This window comes from Rutidosis leptorrhynchoides, chromosome 3 (genome assembly GCF_046630445.1).
Source record: "Rutidosis leptorrhynchoides isolate AG116_Rl617_1_P2 chromosome 3, CSIRO_AGI_Rlap_v1, whole genome shotgun sequence".
NCBI lineage: Eukaryota > Viridiplantae > Streptophyta > Magnoliopsida > Asterales > Asteraceae > Rutidosis > Rutidosis leptorrhynchoides.
Genome location: NC_092335.1, coordinates 188,510,074 through 188,529,101, shown reverse-complemented (window position 1 = coordinate 188,529,101; position 19,028 = coordinate 188,510,074). Strand labels below are relative to the sequence as shown.

The 19,028-nt window shown below is 37.9% G+C and overlaps 1 protein-coding gene across 1 annotated transcript; it reads right to left on the bottom strand.

Annotated features, from left to right (window-relative positions):
• Positions 1–308: 308 nt before the first annotated feature.
• LOC139897109 (uncharacterized) lies at positions 309–12,078 on the bottom strand. The gene is made up of 14 exons (XM_071879763.1): positions 11,544–12,078; positions 9,979–10,068; positions 9,830–9,892; positions 8,816–8,902; positions 8,594–8,743; positions 8,043–8,191; positions 7,631–7,865; positions 7,023–7,133; positions 5,865–6,923; positions 4,894–5,157; positions 3,399–3,584; positions 2,134–3,285; positions 1,414–1,767; positions 309–928 (listed from the first exon to the last, which is right to left on the bottom strand). The coding sequence occupies exons 1-14, from the start codon at positions 11,970–11,972 to the stop codon at positions 668–670; spliced, it is 4,590 nt and encodes a 1,529-aa protein (XP_071735864.1). The 5' UTR covers positions 11,973–12,078; the 3' UTR covers positions 309–667.
• Between the last annotated feature and the right edge of the window lie 6,950 nt (positions 12,079–19,028).

Genomic DNA, 19,028 nt, shown 5'->3' with positions numbered 1-19,028 from the left:
TGAAAACACTGGCAGAAAAATTATAGCAGCGGCAGTCCGTGGAGGGCGCAACGAAGTTTAGTGGGTTAAGGTCAGGTTTGAAAAATGCGTCCAGGGTAGATATTGAAGGTGTGGCCCCACACTTGCCACAAAATTGAAGAAATGGCCTGAAAATTTTCCGGAAAAAGGTACAAATCTTGGCAGCGTCCAGGCAGCACGAGGCGGCAAAGTGATTAGCTTCGAATTAGGAGCTGTGTAATTTGAATGTGTTTGGGTTACCAATAGGGTCTCAAACGTAAGAAAAAATAAAGATACTAGAGAACACTGTAGAAACCTGAACATAAAAAACCTAGTACAATAGAATGCCACTGGCCCTAACAAAATTAAGCAAGTTCAAATTCTGATACATTAATTTTACAAAAGTAACGTTTCAAATGTAAAAATTCAAAACCTCAAATGCCAAGATAGGTAAACAAAACTACTGTCCAACTATTGTCACCTTAAAAGGCAATTGATTGAATCATTTGGCATAATCAATCTACAAGAACCAGCACATAGAAACTTTAATCTACCACCAATAGTCACAGCAGATGATGTTTACCCTTTATAATTGGAAAAGTACGCGTAAACAGTGACCAAGTTTGAATGTATAACTTCTTCGGTTACGTCATGAAGTCACGAGTGACTATTACTGTTCTATCTTGCTGTTTTCTGCATGTGAATCATCTTCATTAATTGATTCATTTTTGTCCACTTCATTAGTTTCCTTACTAGCATCGACTTGCATATCCTCATTCGTATTATTGTTGAGATTTGGTGTTTCAGTGTCCATTGGTTCATCAACACTTGGCTGATTTTGTAATTCAGTTCCTGTACCATCATGCTCGGATGATAAATCTGTTGGACCACTTCCCTCAGCTCCTTGTGTTGAAGTATGGTGGGCCATCATCTGATCAGAACAAGAACAACAATATTAACTTTCCAACAGTATCATTCACTATAATTAATAGAGAAGACAAATAAAGGTATCAACGAAGAATATAAAAAACCAAAAAACAATTCAACACCTATCAGATAACTTCATCATATGTATAAGAGTTCATAATATATGAACCTCTTTTATTACCCTCCTGTTTCTTTCAAACATATACTCATTCCTACTATTTACAAACCTGATACTCCTTTAAATCCTTGCAACATCCTAATCAAAAATTATATACAACAAAACTACATTATTATTTTAGAAATCTATTTTTTGTGTAATTGATTTCAACAGAATAGACTATTCACAAAATTAATAAAAAATACCGAAGAATTACCTGTTACCCCACCCGCCCATTTAACAACCTCCAACTACGATTGCAAGTCATGAACAAGGTATTACAGAAAAGCGCAATACTAATTTTTACATATCCACAGCACGAAAAATGATACCTGATCATACACGTGCTTCACTCCAGAATTGACAATTCCAGCTATTTCCTCGATGCCACTCACAAGATGAACGGGCCCCGTGTCTCCAACGAGACGATCAGTAAATGGGACAGTTTCATAAAGATTGAGGGCAAGATGGTCAGGCCTTTTGAGTAGAAGCTGAAATGTTGGTTGCAATTCATAACATTGTTCAAACAGTGACCTTCGACAAAAAACGTAGAGGCCCAATCGAGCACGTGACATGGCAACTATCAATCTTCTAACATCACGAAGGTGTCCCACAAATCGAGTCCGCACAAGAGACAGAAGAATGAAATCATTTTGTTGACCTTGAAACTTGTCAACCGTTGTAACCTGATAATGAAACATTGTCAAAATTTGTTACACAAAAGAATAATATAAAGAAGCATATATCAAGCAAACTGACAACCTATTGAGTTCATATACATTCCTAGATAATCAATAATAACAAGTACCGATCAGACTTTTTCAAAAGTCAACGGGCATGGTCAAAGGGGGGAAATGGGTGTGTAAAAACTGTCAGGGTTTGGTTGACCCAGATGGGTGCATTTTTTATTTTTATTTTAAATTTGGAAGTATAATGTAAATTCACAACTGAATTGAGCCACATCATACTTTGAGGCATGCATACTTGCAATAAATAATAGAATAATAGAATAAGATTCTTGGGTTAAGTTCAAGAAGTTTACAATTACTAACCTTGTTTGGAAGGCCAATATAACGATCATCGCATCTTCTTTTTAAAACATCACGTATCAAAAGTTTCTGGCCATTATAAGTTGTCAAGATAGATATCTTATTTGCAGGATACCCTAATAACCGCATATAGATATAAACACTAACAAGATACTCCGCTTCCCCTTCGTTTTGATAAAACCAAGGTGAAGGGGCAGTTTCACCTTTTCCATGATAATCAGGCACATCGATTAACTGATAATCATAACAAAAACCAGCATTCGCTTTATGAAAAAACGGGTTCTCCTTAACATATGGAAGATCACCTAAATCCCTATATCTCCAATTATATAGCTCGGCTAAACTCGGTCTAGCTCGACCCTGAGCATTTAACTCGATATACGGGATCCCTAATCGAACGAATCTTGTAAATAAACTTTGATCCATGTGACTATACTTTTGAAAAGCCATGTTTTTCACGACAGGTGGCAGCTGATGGTGATCACCAATCAAAATACACCGTTTAAGTCTAGCATACCCATCTTCTTGTCTTTGTAACAACATTGGGATAAAGGTTTCAATTTCTAATATTTGAGCACTTTCTTCCATTAACAGGTTATCATATTTGAACCCTAATTGTAAAAAATCCTTCCTTTTTAAAGCTGCGTGAGTACAAGTCATGGCCACAATCTTCGCTTGTTTTGTCATAAGGTGATTTGCTCGGTCAACTTGTGACTTTAGTAATTCAAACGCTCTGCATTCTTCAACTTCTTGAAACATGGTTTTAAGGTGACTAAAACAGCCTTTAGCAGCACGCATGTCTTGTTCAAAGGATTTAGCATTGAAAACGGGTTGTGGGGTGTTGGAAAAAAACTCAGTGAAGGGAAACCTATCTTTAACAAAAGACGGTTTATCTTGATTTTTATCACATTCGGCTAAAAACTGTTCCCAACGTGAGTACACATGAAGCAACCAAAAGTAGCCAGCAGTTTCACAAGTATAGCCTACATCTTCGGGCAAATTTAAAGATCTTGCAAGCCTTTCAACTTCGCTAAGCAACTCTAAACGTCTCACAAGCATTGCGTTGACCCGTCCTTGACGACTGAAGTCAAGATCAGTTGCTAATTCTTGCTCTCCTTGACCCAGTCTGAGAAGATAACGGGCTGGCACATCTCTCTGTAAAGAACAAAAATCAAAGTTAATTAGACCATGTAGAGATAAACTACAATGTACAAAACCAAATATCTTTTATTTCTATCAAGTAGAAGAAACCTATATAAACATTATACCTCCATAATCTTTTCAAAGAGGTCATTCAAGGCCTGATTTGAATGGGTGATTATTAATGTCCTCTGAGATGGACAATTGTGATAAAGAACATTCAGTATTTGGACAGCAGTATCAGTCTTTCCAGTACCAGGTGGACCCACTACCATCGTCAAACCCGGTTGTATTCCTGAGATTATCGCTCCAACCTGCAAATAAAGTAATATTGTCAGTATTTTAGATAACAAACAGACAAAACTAAGTATTTATCTTTCCTTTCATGGATGAACAAAACAATTCGAGTTTATTTATCAACAAATTTGAGACTTGATAACCAATTCGAGTCACAGAGCATGAATATATCAATATATGAGAATCTCATAGCTCAAACAACATACTTATATTTCACAAGCACAACATAGTAAAAATTGTGAAGTTTTGAAAACGCTAAACTATTAAGATTATCTTCAAGTGATTTCAAAAAATCACGCGTATATACTAATATATTTATAAAAAAATATTATTATTAAGGTGCATTCGCTTTTGAATTCGATTTCGGTTTTAATCGATCCGAAATCCGTTTTTTCAAATTCGGTTAGGTTTTAACTGGATTGAATTCGGTTCGGTATTCAGATTACATGGATTCAAACCAAATATTGAACACCCCTGGCATGAAGAAAAGATAAAATGTAAAACCATCGTGAATGCAGTAACGATACTAGTTGAGTGGTAAATGCCTAAATTTCTAGTTTTCACTAAAGGCATTCAAATTCATAAATGTATATACATATATATCTCATGGTTACATTGTGGATTTTTTTTTTTTACTAATTAACATATTTGATATTTGATGGTTGTATTATGTGTGTTTCAAGAGATAAAATTGTTGAGAAACACCTTGTAAGATCATCGAATCAAATTCGAATGTGAATTTACCCCTAACAAGACAAATGACAGAGTGGAAAAATGTAGTGTGCGAACATTGAAGCATGACAAGGTTGAAATTATAAAGGCTTTAATAGACATGTTTGTTGCTGCCGAAATGCCATTTAAACTAGTAGGAAGATGAAGCTTTTGTTGAACACACTAGTGCTTTAAATAAAAAGTTTGCCTTACCATCATCAGGTCACAAAGCATCTACGGATATTGGAAACTATTATATAGAGCAAAACAAGCTGTCATCTTATCCGAGTAAAACCACAAACACCGTTCACTTGACTATGGATACTTAGACATCTTCGTGTCAAAAGGTGAACTACACTATTCTCACAGCTCATTTCATAAATAAAAACGAATAGTTAACTTTAAGCCCATTAAAAGTCATAAGATGGAACTTTTTTAAGGTTATCAGCTGTTAGTCCTATATTATATCAAATCAATGGTCCTGCAATTTTGATGTATGGAATAATTTGTTATTATTAAACAGTGATGTGTTGCACATTACTAAACCGGCACCAAACGGTTCCGTCCCTACCTCACTCAGACATATCATACAGCAAAGAAAAAAAAAAGGCATACCTGAGTTGGGGTGAATCTAACAGAATTCTGCTTTGGTTGATCTTGAGGATATGGACCAGGATCAGGAGGCGTATAAGCCTCAACAATAAGATTCTCTTTCTTATTTTCAGTAACATCATCTGTGGCAACATCAACTGAATTTGTGCTCGACTTATCGTTTCCGGATAGAGCATGTGAAATTCCTTTCAAATTCCTGGGAATATTGATCCTAAATGGAGGTCTTGGATTCAAGTTCTCTGTGCCATCTGGATTTGTGAACATTAACTGAAAACAAAGATCCGTTAGTTGAGAATCTAACAGTATGCTCCAAAATAGTAAAAAAAAAAAAAAGTGACAATTCCAACTAATTTGCGTATATATAGATTCATGTGATCATGCTTTACCACTAATAGTTTATATAGTTTAAGCTATTACGAAAAGGTCAAATGGGTCAAACGGATTAGTGTGTTCAAATGAGTGAAACCTCCTAACTTGCTTTATTGAGGAAGTTTAATTTTATTATATACTCCCTCTGTCCCAATTTAATAGTCCACGTTTTTCTTTTGGGTTGTCCCAAATTAATAGTCCACTTCTAAAAATAGATAAAAACTATGTGATGAAATTATTTTATACCCTTACTTTATGCATGTAAAACAAAAAAGTAAGTAAAATGTAAGGGGTAAAACTGTAAAGTATATAAAAGGTACAGTGTAATAATGATATTTCTTAAACTGTGTACTTTTTTTGTATGGGGACTATTAAATAGGGACGAAGGGATTATAATATAGTGTTCATTGTCATATTACATCTTCAAGAGTTCAAGATATGAATAAAATAAATATGGGTGGGTTACAAAACCCGACTTGATCCAGCCTGTTTTGACCCGCTTAAAAGATTAAGAGTCAAACCCATTTTGACCAATTAACCAATCTATCTGACAGCCCATTTTGTCACCATTCAAAACAATCAGAACCCAAATATAGGAAACCAACCTGATAGTTTGGAAAACATTCCTTAACATGATCAGCATCAAGAAGAGTATCTTTAAAGTCAACAGTCTCAAGTAGATCAGGCATATTGGTCCACTGAGCAGCAGATGGATTCCCATACCCCAAAAACACATCATGCAACCAATCAGGAACAATACAAGTTTCATTCATAAGATCTCTTATCGACTCCAAAATCGCTTTAAAATTATTCTCTTTCGGTTTCCTCCTCATCAAGATATTAAACGTACCATAAACATCTTCAGCACCTTTTTCAGCAATATCAGTAACATCCATATGATACTGTGCAGTATCAAGCGCAACTTTAACCGTTCTCAGTTCACCTTTAGGCGGTTTCCATTCATCCCGTTTAACTCTCCCTGTGAAATCATTCATTAAATTTCCTTCTTCATCTCGTATCTCTATAATTTCACATCCTCGCACAAATTGAAGGCCGAGTCTTTGTGGGACCGTAGCGTTTTCCGCCTCGTCAGCACTTAACGGTTCAAAAGATGGACGGATAGCAATTAAAAAGAGCACATCGTGCTCTTTTAAAGCATTCCATTCTTTTTTTATATGATGACCGTAACTAGAAATGCTGAAAGTGACATCTGCGGTTACAGACGACGGTTTTACTTCCCCAATATTCGGTTGTTTCACTTCAGTTATTTTGAATTCTTTGATAGGTACCGCCATTCTTGACCAACCACGGAAAGCGGGTTGACCTTCGTTGTTAGTGTACGCAAGGAGATGTGGGACCGCTTCTTGAATGTCTTCACGGATTTCGTAAGTGGATTCGAGACGAAAGAGATTAAAGTTTCTAAGAAGATAATCGTGAAGTGTTAAGAACTGAAGATTCAATTTTGGAAGGGCCAAACAGCCTTCGCCAGAGTAGTTGATGCTTGGGACGAGGCTTTCGTCCCACATTATCTGTTCATGAGGATACAGTGGTAAAGCGTTTATTGCTTCTTTTTGAGATTGTTGCTTCTCGAAATAAGAGACCATGACTTCGATAAGAAAATCGACTCGTTCAGTCCATGGGTCGTTCTTGGATACCAATTTAAGCTGCAATAAGATTATAAAAAATGAATTTCTTTCCATTTTATGATACCAGTAGAGGTGTGTATTGAAAGAGTTTGAGAGATAGATAGTACAATGTATTACCTTATTACAGACCAAGTCCCTCAATTCATCAGGAGTAAGAACAGACAACTTCTTTGAAAGATCGGCACGTTTATGAATCGCTCCGATGTTAGCGAGTGCAAGTTCTTTCAACTAAAACATCCAGCAATCAAAATAACAGCATTTATTAGATAACTGAGAAGGTAACAACTTAACTTATTGCGAGACTTGTGAGATATTAGCAAGGTGTGGCATTTTTTACCCACTTAGGTATGAAGGGGTCATTATTGATTGCGATTAATCTTAACCAGAACAAATCATCCAGTTAGCTAAAAGACTAGCAATATATAGAGAAGCTAAGAGCCACCCAAATATTTAATGCATACAACCGCCTAACCCTTTACTTAAAATTCTGATTATTGTTGTAATAGTAGTGCAATCCTACAACTTGACAAGTTATTAACTAATTATTAGAACAATGGAAAAATGGACAAAAGGGAAGATTCAGGTCTAGCCCACCACACCCAACCTGACCCATTTCGAAATGTACTAAAAAATCCGACCCGTTAGAACCCAGACCCAATTTGACCCATTACCCAGACCCCAAAGTCCTTACATTTCTACTGCAAGCATATAAATGGAGAACACACCTTGGGAACTTTTTTGAATGAAAGGAGCTGGAAAGCCTGAAAGCGTTCATAATGGGCTTGAAGCACCTCATCATCTGTCATCTGTCTCCCTAAGTTATCATCGATCTCAAAACCTTCATAGTACTGGAGCAAGTCAACCAACTGCGCAAAAAGCTTTCCTTTTTCATGTCTATAAAGAACACTCAGATGACACTTTGCAACCACAGCAACATCAGCAACAAGAGGTTTAAAGTATCTGCAGATCATTCAATCATCTATATAAGTAACAGATACCTTATCAACTGTATAAACATGATATAAATTCAAATAACTTATAATAATCTTATCACAAATGCAGAAGATAATTAACTCATGCAACTTTGGATTTTTCAAAAATACATTGCAGTCAAAGTTGAAAAAACGGTCCTGTTACCTTCTGGTTGGAAGCTGGCTCAAAAGATCAATTAAAAACTCCATAAATCTCTCACAATACAAGATTGAAGCTTCATTAATTTGATCGAATCCATGTACATTGGACCCTCCATTGTCATCATCATTGTAAAATACCTTGGAATCAAGTACCTGTCCAATGAAAATACCAAAAATAAAATGTTTAGCATCAGCTACCAATATCATAATGGCGGAAGCAGGATTTTACTTCACCGGGGGTGTAAATTTTTTTAAAAACCGTGGCAACTTTTTTGGACAAAATACGGAGTTTTTGGGGCAAAAATTGGAGGTTTATAGGCAAAATATTGAGGTTTTGGACAAAATTTGAAGGTTTGTGGGCAAATTTTGAAGGCTTTGGGGCAAAATTTGGAGAATTTTGGGCAAAATTTGAAGGTTTTGGGGCAAAAAAAATCCACTGAGGGCGAAGTCGAAAAATCCAAAATTTAAACACTGAAAATTGCAATTCCACTGGGGTCCCCCCCCCAAAGTCCCCACATAGAACCGCCCCTGGCTGTATTGTTTAACCAAACAAACCTCTAAAAATTCTTCAATGAGATTCCTCAAGAACTTTACTTCTAGCATTACTGACATATCAAAAGATTCCCCGCGCTTTTTGGCCTCCTTGGCCTTTTTTGCAATCCTTTTCCACTTCTTAATCAAATCGGGATTTAGACAGAGCTCCATCTACAAAACAAAATCAAGATATTACACGACAACACGAATTTTAGGAATGACAGGAAAAGTTGATATATTTACCTGGAACCGACCGAATGATAGACTATGCCAGCAATGAAGACTAGCCAATTTCATGACTTTCTTGCTTACCATATCATCTTCCAAGCTCTGTCACAAACAATAAATAAATAAAACATAAATAGAGGCAAACCGCAAAAACATAAATAAATAAAACATAAACAAAGAAAGGGACATCTATTATTCATCAGGTTGATTTTCAAACTAACATACAATTTCACTATTGATACTACTGTGTCAAACAATATATATAGAGAAAGAAGAGAGCCCATTTTAGCTTTATTTTAATCTGGAAGTCATACAGAACTTTAAGAAACATTTAATGACAAAAAATTCAGAATAAAACAACAAGTCCTAGCCAGTTTCAAAGCTTTGACGAATTCAGATAATATTGATGCTGATTATCGACGAAATAAGTAAAAACTACACCAAGTATGTCCATATTTTAACACCAGCTCCCAACAAAAGAATGTTGAAAATAATCTGTTTGCAAATCACAATATATTGAAAGACTATCTTAGTTGTGTGGCCATTGAATGTAGTGTGTGTGTAGTACAACTTGCCAGATTGGTGCTTTCACAACCTAATAAAGTGTAAATTCCCTTGTTATGTATCAATGTATCATAACTGGGTTAGATTTCATATATACTTTTGGGGTAACTGATAAGGTTGGTTGCAGAAAAATAAGTAATGTAGATGTGTTCAAAAGTGCCAAGGACCACTAAAATAAATGTAAACATTTGTAACCATAAGGTTTCCAGTTCAAGTCTGAGGTTGGATTAAACATGAAAAATTGTAAATACATGTATATGTAAATATATGTATACATTAGTGGTAGTTGTATGTGATACTTGTCTTTCAAAAATTTCCCGAGAGCATTCCAAGCATCAAAGCATAAATTTTGTACACTAATAGTCTAAACATATAGAAGTATTATCAAGACACTAAAGGGAATTAAACATTAATTAACTACATATATTGTGTGAGATAACATGCAAAATGAACACAATTACTTACCTGAAAGGCATTAATCATGAAAAGTAGATAATTCGTCTTCTCTGCAATATTGAGACTTCTTCCCTGCACCATTATTATTATTGTCAACCACAACTCTTTAACCACTGTCAATATAAAATAAAATAAAAAATAGAAAAAATTTCACATACCTCCTTCAAGTTAAAAACCCTCTCAAGAAATGCCTTGAACGTATCTTTTCTATCATAAAAGCATATCCAAGCAGCAACATTCTCTCGAAACTATAAATTCCATGAAAAAACATTAACATATTTCATCACAAAGAATACATGAACCTTGCTGTTTATTACAGGAATTGAAATCCTACGCTACCTACTAAACAGTATCACTCAACTAAAAGTATATACTTCCTGTTTGTTTTTAAGTAAATGCAATTAACGAATATAGAGCTTAAATAGGTAAGTCATGTAAAAGTTTTTGTTATTGACTCGATACGAAAGACATGTCTCGATGATTAAAGTCCTAAAAATGTGAAATACCATGTTAAGTCATGATTTTTTCAAAACAATTGACATAACTGTGTCTGTACTTTTAACTACCTCATGTAGAGGTTTAGAGTGGTAATTGTTAGTTATTCAGTTAGTTAGTTAACTCAGCATATAAGACGACGACAACAACAACAACAACAACAACAATACCCAATCCCGCGCCTGCGAGGTATGGGGGAGGTAAGATGTAGATAATCCTTCCTCTACCCTAGAATAGAAGAGAAGTCGTTTCTTTAACCACGAGTCGAGAAAAGGGATTCTCCACCCACAGGAAAGGAAATTCATCCCCCTCTCTACTTCAGGGTAGAGAGATTGCTTCCGCGAGGACCTCCGGCCATGAAAAAATAAAAATAAATAAAATAAAATAAAATAAAAAGAAATGAAATAAAATAGAAAGAAATAAATACATAAAAAAATAAAAGAATAAAAGATAGACGCCATGAAAATGGTAGAATCAAATTTTCATGGGTTTTAAAGCCTGCCTGGAAATCAATTTAGGCTCTAAGCGGCAGTCAAGACGCCACTAAATCGACGCTTGTCGTTGCCTCAATAAATAGAGCCAAAGGACCTTGTGGACAGCAACTCGAAGTTTACCTACAACTAAACATTAGATAATCACATACACATTTATTCATTAGGAAGCTCCACCGATATAAATGCAGAGACCAAATAGTGTACCTAACAAAGGACTAACAGAGCATATATTCCCAACATTAGAAATAAGAGATACTAGTAAACTACCCTTCATCTTACCAGTTACAATCAGTGAACTACAGTCAATCTATGTGAACCTCAAAAACACGAGTAATCATTTTCCATTATATCAAAAGGGTATACAAACTCTGATGTTTATATAAAATATGGCCTCCTAAGTTCATGGAATCGAAAAACGAAAAACATATAATCAGAATTTTTGCATCCCTTTAACAGGAAGCCAGTTCAAACATAGAACCCTAGATTACGTACGTATGCAAATTTGAAATTACTTATACAATTCTAAGTATACAATTTCCTCACATATTTAGGTATGCAACATTGAAATTACTTTACAACAACGTTAATTATCAACTGAAAACATTATGCAATATAACCTAAGGCAATTTCAGTATTGCACAATTTAGTCTATACAACATCTGCACATATAAATACATAAGAAATTGAGTTTTCATTGTTCACTTATATAACAGTATATATAGAGATATTTATACCTTCTCATTAATCATGAGAATCATGGACATGATATGCTCAAATGTGGACGTCTCAGGATCGAAATTAGGCCACAGATAATTCTCCAAATACTGACTAACTTCCAGAATCATAACCCTCTGCAAGGGCACAGTTCTCCTCATGTTCCGATCTTCCTTCACCAACAACTCGGTCTCATAAATCTCCTTCACTAACTCACCACTAAACGGAGGTTTTCGGATGTTTGTTGAGGTTTTCGACCAGTTCGCATCTGCGATTTTAGTAAGTCTGTCCCGCTGGATTTCAACTAGAGTTATCGAGCTCGGTATGTTAGTACCAGGTTTTGATTCCGGTGGTCTTTGCGGTACTGATTGGTCGGAACCGGAGACAGGGTACTCGGCGACACGGTGCCGCCGGAAGTCATACACTCCGTCCCCGTACACTTTCGGCATTGTATTAGGGTTTTGTGTATCCTGGAGTGATGAGATTGAGTGTGTTGAAGAATTTAGCTAGGGTTTCAAATTGGATTATCAAATTGGGGGAGAATTAAATGAGGGTTATTTCTGAAATGAACATATGAAACATTGAAACCCTACTCACGTCTATTTGTAGGGACTTTCAGAAGGCGGTGATTTGCGAGTTTGGATTTTATTTTTCTTTTCTTAAATAAATATCGTTTGGTGTTTGGTTATAGTTAATGGTTATGGTATTTAGTTAGTTTGGCTAATGATATCCACCATTTAAATTAATCCATCTATCAAACATATGCATAATATAATTGTACAGTACTGATAGTGTACCCAATTTTTTAATAGTAATCCACAAAGATATCCTGTTTAGACCAAAGATTTTTTTTTTTTTTTTTTTTTTTTAAAGGCAAGAATTTTTATTAAATTATAGAAGATACACGAAACAAAAAACTAGCAAGGAGCTAGATAAGACACAAGACCACACGCATTCCCACAATTACACGCACGAATAAAACAGAGATTCGAACACTAGCACAAAGACACAACACACAACGCTTCGCGACTATCTAAATAAAAACTACGTATCCGAATCTGATGACGTGCAGGAGGAGCAACATGAGCAGCACCCATCGTCCTCTTCCGAATCTTTCATCACATTCTCGATAAAGAATCTTTCGTGCCATCGAAAATTATCCCGACGTCGGTTACGTTTCATATTTTTCCGTCCCCAAACATGCTTAATAAAGTGACTTTTGATCAGAGGATGTACCTGATTTTCTTTAGCACGAAAGCGAGCAACCGCGGTATGGATTAAATTAGAGGCCACGTCGCAAACATTTACGGATGGGCTAGGATCACTCTCTTCACATTCATCCAGGCCCGACCCACTTGAAGAAAGGCTGCCCTTTTCAGAAGTGATTGAACACCCTGGCCCAATTGTTTAATTCGACCCAGTTGGTTGATCCAGCCAAACATGCATTTGAAATTGTATTGAGGGAGATGTATCACGCGTGCTGTTGTTACCCTTGGGACTATCATAGCCCACTTTGGAAACCGTAGCTTGTTCCCTCGACTTTTGGGATTCATCCGACAATTGATCGGCCACAAAATCCGGTGAGGAAACCTGGACCGGAGGATCGTCGGACCTATCATCGATGGTTTTACACGGCCTGATCTCACCTTCTTCCACCTCTTCGCAGCTCTCAGCAGGAACCTGAATACTTTGATCATCCATCGGAATTGATTTGTTAACCTCAACAATGGTTCGATTAAAATCATCCATATGAACAGATTCCGATTTCTCATTTTTCGAATGCTTTTCCTCACCCGAGAATTCGCTGTTACCCATAGGTTTGTTAATAGCTGATTCTGAATGGGACCTGAAACATCTCAACCCGTATTAAAACCGGCCCATAAAAATTTTTCCTTTTAATATGCTTTAAATAACACTTTAGGTCCCAATTGTGTTTCCATAAACATCTTTAATTACAATAGAAGGTTTAATAACCTTAAAACATTTAATACATTAATTAATTGTCCAAACGGACATACACGACCCGACTAGTTTAGTTTCCAACAAAACCGAGCATGGTGATTTGGGACTACGCTATCCAAATCCTAATCGAATACAAAAGCAAGATCTTCTAAGCAACCTAGCCAAGATCTCTAATCCCCAAGCTCACCCGAGCCGCCAAGCATGCGAACCTATAAAAATATCAACAACGAGAGGGTAGCTAACGCTTAGTGAGTGGAAATATACTACATACATATATATGCATAAAATGGACACGCCACAAAATATCAAATACCGCATACCGGAGCATCCAAGCCTAAAGGCAAGCTAATACTAAGCATACCTTATGATCACTAAGCAACGAGCTAAAAATACATCAACAAAATATAAGTTCACCAACGACGATATGAACAACGCCAATAAGCTACACCCGAAGGTTTAGCTACACCACAACAATACTTTAATATATATATATATATATATATATATATATATATATATATATATATATATATATATATATATATATATATATATATATATATACAACAATACGGCAAACATCCATAGTACTCAAGATCTCATGGCTAGCCCAACGAATGGTATCGTCAACATCGAACTTAAATCCCATTCGTCTATATTAATGTGGTATCGTCAACACCGAACTTTAAACCCACATATGAGGTATCGTCAACAACGAACTTTAAACCCTCATCAACGTCACTACAATAATCGTATGGCATCGTCAACATCGAACTTTAATTCCATACGTATGAGGTATCGTCAACAACGAACTTTAAACCCTCATCAACATCACAAATATACTCTAGGGTATGGTATCGTCAACCTCGAACTTCAACCCATACCCCACAAATAAATAACTCATATACATACGTATATAATTATTCCACTCATAGGCCCATGTGATAATGTACACACGAAGTGTGCACCTGGCCAAAGGTGGTCAACCAAAACGCACATCCGTGCCAATTGGACATGTACACAAGTCCATCAATTCCACCTATATGTGAAGTGAGCTCTATAACCGAGAGCCACTTCACCCGACCCGCACCCATCCTACACATACATATGCATATAGGATATTAACACTCACCTTGTCGTCTTGATGAATGCTTCCAAGTAATCCGCAACTCGTCAATGGAAAGTACCTATTCCATAATCATAAATATCACAACACAATTTGGATGGATTTACAAACCAACCCAATTCGACACTTAGTGCAATTTCGACCCAATTGCACCTCCAAGCACAAACCGTGCCCAAACTAACCAATAATCACTAACACGAGTGACAATGGTCCTAATATGCCAATTGAACCCGAACACAAGTGTTAAACACGTGTCGTACCCATTTTGACACCAAAACCCTAATATTGACCCATTAAGTCAAAATCTCACCATTTACAAGTCTTGACACCAAAACACATTTAACTCGGGTTTATACTTCAACTTAATCCATTTTAAGTTCATAAACCTCATTAAATTCACAATCGGGTCATAATCATCACCAAAACCCTAATTTTGACTCTAGTCAAAATTAGTCAACCAAAAGAAACCTAATCTCTTCCAACACCTCAATAATCACTAAATACTAGTGATTACACCCATTGCAAGTCTTACAAGCATAAACTTGCACACCAAACCCAAAACCCGCCAATAACAACAATAAACCCGAATCTTGGTGTTAACCTTCAATTAACAACTAAATGGGTTTCACCTATGAATCATACAATCAAAGGCCCCAAAATTGAATGAAGAACACAAAAACGAATTTCGGAGTTAGAGCTTACCACTAGTATCACCGTGTAGCTAAGAACGAGGAGAACACACTTGTCAACTACGCCAAAGATCAAAACCCGCTTCTTCCTTTCCAAAATCCCACTTGAATCACTTGGGTGTTTGAGTTTTCTTGAGAGAAAATGAAAGAAAAAGGGAAATTAAAATGAGAAATGAAATGGGTGGATGAGGTTAAAGCCTCAAATCTGGCTCAAACGTGAAAAGACCAAAATGCCCTTAAACTTCATTTAAATTTACAAGGATCCGGCACCAGTTTGCCCAGTATGCCGCGTCGCGGCCTAAGTTGTCGCGCCGCGACATTTGACTAGTTCTGGGATCCCTTTTTGTCCAACTTCTGATCCAGATTTCAGTTGTTTGCCGCGCCGCGGCCTCCTTTGTCGCGCCGCGACACAAGGTGTGATCTGACTCCTTGTCTCATACACAAGACTTTAACACCCGAACATGTCCCAAACCCTTCATACGCCTATCGTACGTACACCATACACCTATAAATCATATACGGTGAAAACGGGGTGTTACAACTCTCCCCACTTAGACTCGATCACGTCCTCGTGATCTTCACCACTTAATCAATCCGGACCCACTCAACGGTCCTCAATCATAAGTCTCAAACCGACTTTCCTAGGCAATTCTTCCCAATGAATCGTCTTTAACAACTAAAATCGTCACCCGCGATTTATCAAATCACCAATCCGAGCACTAAAACCATGCTCATTCCCTACATCGGGAAAACTCAACCAATCTCGTACCGAAATATCAACCCCTTAGCATACCCTTACCGAGTACAACGCTAAAAGCAACCAAGTCTCAACCTAAGGTCAACAATCCGAAACGATGAAGACCGAACCAACGAATCCTGACAGATAACACCAATCACTAAACATCCCTTGTAGTGCGCAATACGATCAATACGCAACTACCGTAACATCATAATCAAAAGACTAAAACCGATAGCGCCCAAAACGACTATGAAAACGCCAAATCCAAAGGTGTACAAAATCGACTATCGTCACACCCGTAACAACATGTGAGCGAAACACGGCTAACACATCACTAAACGTACAACATGGTCCTCGCGACCCCACCATCGGCGTATAAAATAACCGATAGTTCCCGCAACATGGTCCTTACGACCCCACCATTGGTGTATCAAACAACCAATAGATCAAACATCAAGAAGGCTGACCGAAAACACACGCGCCTTAGTGAATCCGAACAAAATGCGACTCACTACCTTCACCACAACAACAATCGGGAATGGCCGAACTACACGCGCCATAATGAATCCGAACTACACGAGAGTCACTATCCCGGAGGAATGACCGAACTACACGAGTCATTTGTGGATCCGAACTACACGAGACTCACTCCTCAATACAATGACCGAAACCACACGAGTCATTTGTGAATCCGAAACCACACGCGACTCACTTCCACAATAAGATGACCGAAACCACACGCGTCATCGTGAATCCGAAACCACACGCGATCCACTACCATGATGAAGTCAGCGGACCCGAAGATCATGCTTCACCAATCTCAACACCGGATGAAGTCAGCGGACCCTGTCAACGGTCATGCTTCACCGATATAACCTCGCTCATGATGAAGTCAGCGGACCCTAAAGGTCATGCTTCATCAATCACCAATACCATGATGAAGTCAGCGGACTCCGAAAGTCATGCTTCATCAATCAACACCCTTTTGGCCTCGAACGACGAGTAGCGTAACATCGCGCTCTGCTACGCCATAGTGAATCCTAACGGATACCACTAACCATTCACATACACGAGCAAGAACCACCTATATCAAACATAGGCACAAAACAATTATTCTCTAGAAGAGAATCCGACACACACCTCCCTTAACCGAAGGATTTCACCTTGCTCGCCAAACACGTCCATTATCTCTCAATCGAGATTTACCACATTACCACCTCGGTGATAATTCAAATCCAAACCATAAGTACAATTTATCCGAAATTGTAATCTACCACAAATCGACCAAAATCAGGTCTCGACAACATTTTCCGGATCTACCAAAAGCATCATCCGAAATCTCACACTAAAACTTCCTCGTGCGGGAGTGTAACTCCCCCATTTGGAACTACGTCCCATATCCACAACTCGTACAACCATACAATGCTACCTAAGGTAGACTTTACAAGGATTGGGCTCACACGACCCGTCACCATATCTTGCTCCAGCCTTGAGCACACAAAGGATTTCAATCAATCCTTAAACACTTCGAGCAAAAAGTGTACCACGATTACACAAACCCTACCTTCGCAATCATCCAATTGCTTTAGTTTGTCAAATTCCACCTAGTCACTCATGTACCTAAGGATTTCACTTCGGTACCCTAAGTACAATGTAACCGCAATATAATCGGAGTCGAACACCACGCTAGTAGGTATAAAAGAGGCACCTAATGTCGCGTCATAAAGACTCCATTACCAACATACATCGAGATTCAAAACACTCGATCTCAAGGGTTTCAGCCCACCCGTCGAACCTCACGGTTCATCGACCTCAATATAAGAGCGAACACGCTCTTAACGCCCGAACACCAAAACCCATTTCCATGGCTTGGTAGAAACATTTTACAAATATCAAGGAATGCTTGGTTACACCAAGTCTTACGCCCTTCGCCCGTCAATCAAAACGTCGTCATAGGGTACTTCCATTAGGAACGTCACCCATATCAATAACATGCACAACACAATGCATTTAATAAACTCAACTTCAAACGGCACTTAATAAATAATCAAAAGACATATTTATTAAAACGAAACGTACCTTAACGTCTCCTTGCCGCCCCCGTCCCTGCTAACTTGGGACATTCCGACTTACGATGTCCTTCTTCTTGGCAATTGAAGCACACCATGCCATCGCCTTGGTACCGAACATTCTCACGACTTGTGACCCCTTATGCCACAATTATAACATCTAGACGCACTAGAATCCAATATACCCATCCGTGTACCACCCGTGCTCACACTCGGACCCTTAGTCCTCTTACTTGGAGCACCATACGAAACAACCCTTCTCTCACTTGAAGGTTCACCAATCTTTGATAGCGTATACGACTCGAAACCTCTAGCCACGGCGAATAATTCCGCAAATGATTTCGCGTAACCCCGGCTAATCTTATTCTTCAAGTCATCATTCAAGGTTCGATAGAAATCTTGCATCAACAAATTATCATTCTCCAAATACTCCGGGCAAAAACGAGCCTTCGCCATAAAGGTCGTCTTGAGAGTATTCAAATCCATAGAACCCTGTTGCAAATTTCGCAACTCATTACGCAATTCCGACATATCGGCTGAAGTCCGGAACTCCTCGAAGAATTCCTTCTTAAACTCGTCCCACGATAACGCCATAAACGGTTCACCACCGACAAGATCAATCTTACCATCTAACCAATCCTTTGCCCTACCCCGCAACAAACTAGTAGCGAGTCTTGTCCTCTTCTCAGGAGGGCATTCAATCGTACGAAAACACCCTTCGACATCCGAGATCCAAGTTGTGCTTATCAAAGGATCTGGTTTTCCGTCGTACATCGGGGGTTTAGTCCTCATGAAGCTCTTAAGATAACGTTCCATTTCACCACTACTTTGAAGTTCGGAATACCTCCTTTCCATTCTTTCTTCTAACGCACCCATTTGCTCCGCAACGGCAGCCGCAACCCCAGCGTTAAACTCCACGT